The sequence below is a fragment of the Wyeomyia smithii genome, chromosome 1, assembly GCF_029784165.1.
Source record: "Wyeomyia smithii strain HCP4-BCI-WySm-NY-G18 chromosome 1, ASM2978416v1, whole genome shotgun sequence".
In the NCBI taxonomy this organism is placed as follows: Eukaryota; Metazoa; Arthropoda; class Insecta; order Diptera; family Culicidae; genus Wyeomyia; species Wyeomyia smithii.
In genome coordinates, this window is record NC_073694.1 from 82,424,167 (window position 1) to 82,433,476 (window position 9,310).

At 36.5% G+C, this 9,310-nt stretch overlaps 1 protein-coding gene across 1 annotated transcript; it reads right to left on the bottom strand.

The window, feature by feature from the left end:
- Window positions 1–2,208: 2,208 nt before the first annotated feature.
- Window positions 2,209–4,646, bottom strand: LOC129717718 (uncharacterized). Its single transcript, XM_055667818.1, has one exon. It carries the CDS (start codon window positions 4,517–4,519, stop codon window positions 2,813–2,815), a length of 1,707 nt encoding a protein of 568 aa, XP_055523793.1. The 5' UTR covers window positions 4,520–4,646; the 3' UTR covers window positions 2,209–2,812.
- Window positions 4,647–9,310: the final 4,664 nt, after the last annotated feature.

Below are 9,310 nucleotides of genomic sequence, written 5' to 3' on the forward strand. Positions count from 1 at the left end.
TATTAATGTTCGTTATTGAATTGAATTGAATTGATTGACTTATTGAATCGTTACTGACCCGAGGGTCGTTGAACGCTGGTTTTTTGATACACGAAATTTAACTTTGACGACAAAAAATTCAAATGCAATTTTTTGCGCTCAAAATATATTTTTTCAGGAGAAGCCTGTTTGCACTGAAAACAAAATACTCATAAGAATGATCAATCAGATACCCGGCACTCTACTAAACTAATGAAATAATATAAGTATTTTGATGTTAGCAAACACCGCAAACTTCTGCAAAAATTTATTTGGGATTTGGGGAAACGGCCGCTACTACACAAATAATTAGGATTGCTTATGAACAAACGTGTATTTGTTGTTGAATAAACGATTTTTCTGAAAATTTTTGAAAACATTCCAGACTTTCCCCATTTTTTCTCGTGCAAAAAACTATATAACCCCTCAAAGCAGTAAAGAAAGGCAAAACAATCGTAATTTCTAATGTTGAAATCTGAGAGTAGAAATAACACCATATAATTAATTGAGTTGTGTTTCAAATTTTGGACAAACTACCAATCTTGCAACAATATTTAAACTCTATATTCTTACATATATCATTGCAAACCTTCAGAAAATTGCAAATAAATAAATTCAGTTCAATTCGTAGCTCTACCATATCTAGACGCTATTCGAGCTGTATCAGATAATAAGATAGTAATGAATGAAAGCGTGAACTGCAACTTTTTCCACGTGAGGAAAATAAACAAAAATGAAATCTTTATGTCACGGTGTCTTAGCAAGGCGATTTCACCAAAACACCGGCCGCAGAATTGAAGAGAGTATAGGAAGTGTTGGAGTCAAACCAAATGCGGTATGCAACACGTTGTCACACAGTGGAACAAAAGGGAATCAAACAGCGGAAGTCTGCATTCTGGATAAATTAAATTAGTTATGTTAAACACCATTATTTCTGTCGTTTATTGGGACGAGCCTCTTTACTATTACGTTATTTTTGTTGTTGGTTACCTATTACGTTATTTTTGTCGGATGCTAGAAAATTTTCATCTACTGTGCAAAAGGCGAAGACTGATGCATTTGTGTGGCAGGTATGGTTTTTGGGCAGCTCACGCTCTTTTACTCACTATATATGGTACCTGGTACCCATCCCGCGAAACCGTGGACAGTGATTAATGCAGAAATGAAGATGATTAGAGCGGAACAGCAGGGTTCGGATATTTCGTGTTTTATTAAAGCTTTTCTCTATGTATGAACTGTTTTTGCAGCTTTGGTTTCGTATGTACCAGTATATCTTAATATTAATAAAATACTTTTTTTAAAGAGATGGACAAAGGCGGAAGAACTAGTCAGTAGCACGGCACAGGGCTACACAATTGGAATCAATTGTGAAGCAACGATGCGCAAGTGGCACTCACTATGCGCATATTAGGCTGATGATAACAATTTGGTATTAGATGGCACATGACTACAGTTGTAGAGTTTGTTTGATTTATACTTAAGCTATCTAACGATGAACTGTACGTGGACCATACCAGAGAAAAATTTGTTCGCATCGATGACTTTCGGTTCGTGTTTTCATTGTGTGCGCGCACATTTCAATTAATTAGTCAAAACAGAAGGTGTTTTACTTTACGGTGAACATATATCGGATATATCATCTCAATGAGTTTCAATCACTGCGTACGATGCAATGCTATATAATATCATTTCAGGTAGAGTGAAGGTATATTTAGAGCTGATTATGTAATTAGGGTAAAAAAGAGAGTGTGATATAAAAGTACAGAACATATGATGTTCGGAAGTTTTGTTTTATTTATACTTGCAAAATCTTTTTACATGTATGTATGTATAATAATACGATGACATATATATCATAACATGAGAAGTATATGCTGTACCCCGTACTATCCTATTCTGATGCTACCTTGTTGCAGCTACAGTTTAATGATTGTAAGCATTATAAAGCTAAGAAATATTTGTACAGAAAGACGAGTTTCGCGCTTTTGGTTTTGGTTTTTTCGGATTGATAATGCAGAAAATTCTTAAAAAAATCTCTATAATTCAAAAACGTGAACAGTGTTTTGCTTGAAGTTGATGTGGCTTTCACGTTTTACATTGCCTTTTTTAAATCAAAACTAATTGGGGATTTTTTTCTTTTATCTGATCTTTTAAAAATTGTCGAACAAAAAAAAAGGAAAGGCTTAACAGTTGATCTTGCTTTTATATTTTATTTTTTCTTCTTTTTTTCATTTCAGGGCCCAAGTTTTACTATGAACTACTTTCCGTCGAAATTTGATACCTCTTAACTGCTTTAACTCACCATTTTTAGATGAGTACAAGAGAAATCGTTTTTTTTGCAATAACCTATAGTTGAAAAACATCCTGGCGATATTTGATTATCTGTGGATCATGTGGATAAAATGAATGAAAGTCAAAGGTGGTTGATGCATAGGCCGTGAGGGTTTCTTACATAAATACATACATCGAATCGAATGAGTCTTGAAATATCTTCTGTTTTTCGGGTGATGCAATTAGTGCATTTCGTTTCCCCTCATTATCTTCGCAATTCATTTTCCAAATCAGTAATCATGAGCTCAGCAGCTGTTAAATACAAAAAATGCCTTCGACAAAAAAAAACAACTTTCACAATTTCTATGCTGCATGGATGATTTTATTTCGCCAGGTTAAACAGTAATTTACAGCATTTTGAAGCTCACCAGCAGAAGAAAGATAGCCAAAGCAAGTCGAGATGTTTGTATATACATTTAGCCACATATAAGTCAAATATATTTGCTCCGGGAATCGCTTCCATCTAGCATAAATACTTAGTCGACACAACACACTTACTTTCATTGCGTGAGAAAACCATTCCGCTTGGGCAGTGAAGATGCACAGATAAGATTGTACCAGATTTGTATTCGGTACATAGAAAATATGAACGACAGTCAGCGGAGTTCATATCTGCAAAGCGTCCAGTTGCAGTACAAGGATATTTATAGTTAGTTGGTAAAGTGGAAGTTGTGCTTTCAGTTTTTACGTACACGTATGATATCGGATATTCACTAAATAACGACGTATTGGAAGCACTGGATTGGTCCACTTGATCTGAATTTACAATATCAATGCCATCTCCCGATTCATCGGAAATTTCTGGCGTAATTGTAGTTTCTATAAATGAGGCACAGGTATATGTTTCGTTTGGAACACATTTGTTCTGCTTAGTAGAGAACACAGAATTTTCCGGACAAATGAATAATGCGCTCGTCAATACATTTTTTAAGTTTAAAGAGCACAAATAATATGTTCTACAAGTGTCATCTTCGCGATTTGAAACACGACCAGCACCGATACATTCTATGGAAGACTCCTCGAATGCAGAATCAGTAACTGAAAATGATTGGGTTGTAGTAATTGGGCACGCGTAATCGTTAATACTAACACATCGCTTTTGTTCTGGGGAGAAAAGTGACTCGGGTGGACAGTGAGCGATCACCTTAAACCAGTTGGCTTGTGGGTCGCGTGAACACAGGTAGTATGTCTCACATTGATCATTTTCATTAGGAAAACGACCTGATTCAGCGCAAGCTGCAATTTCTTCTTCTTCCGTCAATCGCTTGATTGCACTGACAGTATGGTGATCCAATAATTCCAACTCTACATGCGCTATTGGACATACATATTCTGATGTAGAAACACATTTTGATGTTATCGCAGAAAAAATGTTGCCTCTCGAGCAAGTCAATAGTGTCGCCTTTAACTCTCCCTCTGAGTTTTGGAAGCAGTTGTAAAAGGTTTCGCATGTTTTGGACAATTTATCAGGATAGCGTCCAACTGCAGAGCACTTAAAATCATGATTACCATCATCCGGGCAATCATAAATATCTGACGTGACACACTTCCGTTCTATTTCTGAGAAGATATGATCTTTTTCACAGAGAAAGTTTTTTGAAACCATGGTTCCGTTTCGTAGTTTTGAGCATAATCTGTAACCACGGCAGTTCGGTACTGATTCATCAGGATATTTGCCCACATTCAAGCAAACAAAGTCTGAAAGTGATTTAAGAACTATTGGCGGACACTGATAATCGTTCTCATCTACACATGACAAAGTTTTTGCCGAAAACACTTGGTTATTTGGACAACTTTGTTTGACAGGTATGAATACACCAGGGTCTTTGGTCTTTAAACAGTTCACAAATTGGCGACAGTCTTGCGATTTTACATTTACAAACTTCCCGCATTCCTTACATTCATATTCTATAGCGTAGAAATCTTCCAGGTTGTCACAAGAATCCCCAGTTATACAACGTTGATACTTAGCACTGAACATGTTACCTATATTGCACTGATCGTTTTTTATTTCAAAAGTTCCATCTGGATTAGGAATACATGTCACGTACAGTTCACAGCTTGTCTCATCTTCATCTGGATTACGGAAACGTCCTGGTTTTGAACATCGCCAAGCTGCACTGTTCAATATAAACACACCAATTACTAGCATTTGCAAACGCAAATTCATTATAGCAAAAATAGTTAGAACGTACGTACACAGATCCGTTTCAGCTGCAGTCAATTTATATACTAAGCAAGTAGAACGAATTTGCCTAAATTGGTTTCAATTTTGACTAAAGACTCGGTCTCTTCTTAGTAGTTGGTGAAGCTTTGTGCAAGTAACTTTATTGTCTATGATATAGGTAAGTCTACGTCGCGTCGTTTTCTGTGCACTATGTGACTTGTTCTCGAGCTCTTGGACATGAGCTTTGAATCTTAGGACAACCAGATTTGTTCATATATGTTATTCATATATACCATATCATATAAGGCCCCATTACAGAAATCGAGTCAACTCGACTATAGTGTTGATGTGTCACCGTTTGTGGCAGAACACACAATATTAATTCTGAAAAAAATATTAGTAAATAATTAATTCATCACAAAACATCTCCTCCTATTTAAAAAAAGAGTCAACTCGACTCGGCCAAGTATTTCAAATGAGACGAGTAGCTTGTCTAAACTACAGACTGTGTTATAAACAGATACGCAAAGAGTGAGGTCGAAAACTCCAAGTGAACCGTCAAATCGAGGCTCCAAGTGTGCAAAGTAAACAAACTCAGGCGTGTTACTTTTCGTACAGAATGTGTGTTGCAATCAGTATAAATGTTGTGAATCACGTGCAATTATGGTATGAACGGAAAATGAGTTCGTTATGCTCGTAAGGTTCAAACTCGGTAAACACCGAGTGATTTAGCAATGTGAAAGCAATGGAGGCGAACGCTTAAACTTCGTAGAAATCAAGGGGATGGCAGCCCTATCTAAACTCTACACGTTTGACAGTAGGCAACATATCGAGGCTTTATTTAAAAATAAAGCCCCTAGGCAGGCGCCCAGCAAAAGTTTCATATACTTTTAACTTTGGTCGGGAAGACACTTCACTTATTCAACATAGAAAGAGATAGCATGTTGTCATTCCCCTGGTAGAAAAACCTTGACGTACTCATGTGTTGGTCATTCAAATTTATATCTGATTTTTGATATTATTCCTTACGTGAGAAAAAACAGCTCCGGTATTTTCACGAAACCAAAGCTTTCGATTCACGATTCACTTCTCGCGGTGCTTTCAATCATATTCGTAAGTACCATATTATCAATCTGCAAAATCTTCAATGTACTACAATTCAGATGCTGTGTAGCCACCTTCCCTATTCTCCCTCATCCCACGAGATCTGCCAGTTGCCGAGCTTCAAAAGCTCATTGTAGGCAGTTGGTCTATCGTAAATACCGAAGCCAGTAGGATTTACTCGATTCTTTTTTTTAGCGGTCATTTTTCACATGGATTTTTTTGAACATATTTTTTGCACGGTTACTTAAAATAACACGGTTTTGCCTACACTTTCAATGGGTGTTTCTAAAATGGGATTAGCACCTTGATACAGACGGAATTTTGGAATCCAATATGGCGAACTCCGTTTTGAGAAAAAATAGATTGGTAATGACATAATCCTTACAAAATGGATTGCACCCTTCTCCCCCTCCGGAAACGGATTCAAAATTCAATTTAATTGAAAAAATACAAGTGTTCTATCAAAATCAATTGTAGCAACAATTTGGGCCTTGATTTGGGCAAAATTATCTATAACATTTTCAAAATCGATCACTCGAATAGTTCGTTTTCAACAGACAAAATCGACAAGTTAATTAGGCGAGACTGCTTCGAAAAACGTCTTTCAACAGTTCCAAAAAACTTTGCGCATAGCGTATTAATCGCCAAAACATGTTATCCACACATATTAAGAGAGTGATCTATGCACCAATTGAACAGCTCAGTAGGGAACTTTGAAAATTTATGATGTAAACCAGTTATGATAACAAAATTCTCTTCCTGTGTAATCTCAGACTGAGCGGGAATAAAAGAAAAAGATAATTTCTTCGCCAAGACAGTAAAGACCATTCAGGAATCAAAGTATTAATTGAGAAGACTGGCATTGACAGGTTGAACATGAGTGTACCTAGAAAATAGGTAGGTGGTGTACGCCAAATGTACTTGGGGGTTTTTAGAAATTTTGACTGATTTTTTGGTTCATTCTGCACCCCCCAAGCGTGCATTGGGTGCGCTCCGCACTCTTCGCACCCCCCAGTCGACGCCAATGATCATTTTAAGAGAGAAAATGTATCGGTATCCACCGTATATCGTATCCTGGCGTCTGATAGTAATCCATAAGAGAGGTAGCGGCCGTTAAACGGAGACAATTGACGAAAAAGTGTTCCGCTCCCTACACAATAAGTTCGTTCACTAACCGCATTTTGAAGACTTATGTTAACCCTTCACAAGAAATGAACCAGTTTGGAGACAGCTTCTCTGTTGTTCTTTCCCATTTTTGACGCTTGATACGTCTTATTTAAGAATTGAGGTGTGTAACGAAAATGGGTCCTATTGAAATTCATATTATGTTTTTACTCCTCAACGGATTTCAACTGCCAATGTCTTGATCAGAAGATAAAAGTTTCCCCAAACTTATGGTATAATAATTAGCATATTTTTGCTAAGGTAAACTAGTGAAAAGTTGAATTTAAAATCCTAAATTTCGGTGTAGTTTTGAAGCTTTCAACCAATCACTGGCTCGCAACACAGGCATGTTGTGTTATCATTTCCAAATGCTTACAATGTCTCTACCACTGACTGGAATCAAGCACCAATATTTTAATGAACAGCTAAAACATTGCCCAAAACTTTGCTTAATAATTGGAATATCTTTACAATACAAAACTTGTTGAAATTGTGTACAATCACAATCACAAGCATCCCCTTCGTAGCTGTGACAAGCAGGTAGAGCGTTGCGATGTGTACTTCTGATCTGCCTAGTTAGACAGCATCACATACTGTAGCGTTAACAGATGTTATGGTATCTTTTTCAAATGCTTTTATCTTATTGCCACTGAACGGTTTTTGAACACCAATTTCTTAAAGTTTTATACACAGTATTATCGGGTTATGATGAACATTACTATTGCGCATCTGTAGCGGAATCTGATTACAGTTTCAATTTGATAAATCATTCTCTTTGCTTCGTTAGGTGGCGTGATGAATTTCTATTCTAAATGAAGTGTTGTGAGTTTTCTAAAACGGATTCAGCATTGTTAGCAGAACGTGTCAAACTTTTCTGTTTGAAATTAGATAAGTTTCGTATATACCGTTGGTTCAGTACAGTATCAGTATCATGTAGCATCATGTAGCAACCTTGAAAAGGGCCGAATAATGCAATAGCAAATTTCATTCAATAATCGCATAAATGCGTTAAGGTAATATCGAGTACGATAACTAAAAAGTCTGATGAATAATAATCTACGTAGTCCCACGTCTACCATGCGGTCGTGTCATGGATAAAATCTTCTAATTTTTCACTCTCATTTTTAGTGGGCATCCGTTGTACCAAGTTGATGTCCTGAAGGAAAAAAAACTTTTTTAATAACAACTTGAAGGAAAACATGCTTTTGAAAATAATATCTTTTGGTAAAGATCACAAGCGCCTTTTTTGCTTTCGTTCGCATTTCCGTGAGACAAACATTGAAACTGTTATTTAGCGTTATTAGAGTGCTGAAAGCAAAGTTCGAGAAGCTGAAAGTTTTAGATAGGGTCGTTACAGAAGATCTTTGTCGATGAATGAGTGAATTTGTTTTATGAAATGTTAGGTTTGTTAATACTAGTCAGTCTTTACACCAGAGAGGCAACATAGAACTCGCCGTTATAGCAACTGTCACACCAAAACGAATAACGACAATGCAATATTATACAACTCGCCTTAACAGTGAGTGTCTTGGCGACTCTTTGGTGTATAGGCTGACTAGGTTATACAAATTGAGGCTCAACAATGACAATAACATCTAGAAGATTGCCTATGACCGTTTGTTCATATCAAACGTCTGCAAAGGTATTCTAGGTATAAATAGATACTACTGATGAATTGAAAAAAAGAAAACTCACATTTTAAAGATCTGAATTTTGTTCTCCAAAAACTGCACACTGTAAGCTAACCAAAAATATTAAACTGAACTTGCAGAAACAAAAAACTAAACAAATTGAAATGTGTCAAAAATATTATTTTGTCAATTTTTCTCAGTGTACACTAAATTCTGTTTTTACGCGACTTTTTTTACGTGATTTTATTTTACACGATTTTTTTTACACGATTTTCTGGCAATTACGCGATTTTTTTACGCGATTTTCTTGAAAGTACGCGATATGTGACATGGGAAATATTGTTTATGAGCCAAGATGTAACACATACACACAAACATACACACACATACATACACACACACTTACCACATAGCGAAAGATTTTGTAAGGATGCGATTTTTTTACTCGATTTGCTCTAGATTACGCGATTTGTTCAAAATTACGCAATTTTTTTACACGATTCTTTTTTTGCGCGCACGCATCAATCGCGTAGAAAGCATATCTACATTTTTTTCGAAGACACTATACCTATCAAACAAATCGTTAAGATGCCAGGAATATTTATATCGGCGAAGTTGTAGGCTTTGGTGCTACATTCCGTATCGGAACTCGACCTTCTGTTTATTATACACAGACTTCGCAGCCAACTGTTAACTGTACAGGACAAATGCGGGCTAGCGCTACGATCCTACTGACACTAACAGTTTCTTCCGAGCCAAGACTCGAACCTACGACAACTAGTTTGTTAGACCAGCATCGTACCTCGAGACCAGCTGGGAGAGTTTTAATCAATAGTGTCTTAAAAACGTTGGTTTAGAAAGAATAAGAAGCACTTTTAGTGGAGCAAATGTAAAA

Bases quoted from the DNA above. Each gene is read 5' to 3' on its own strand.
- LOC129717718 (XM_055667818.1), bottom strand. From the start codon at position 4,519: ATGAATTTGCGTTTGCAAATGCTAGTAATTGGTGTGTTTATATTGAAC.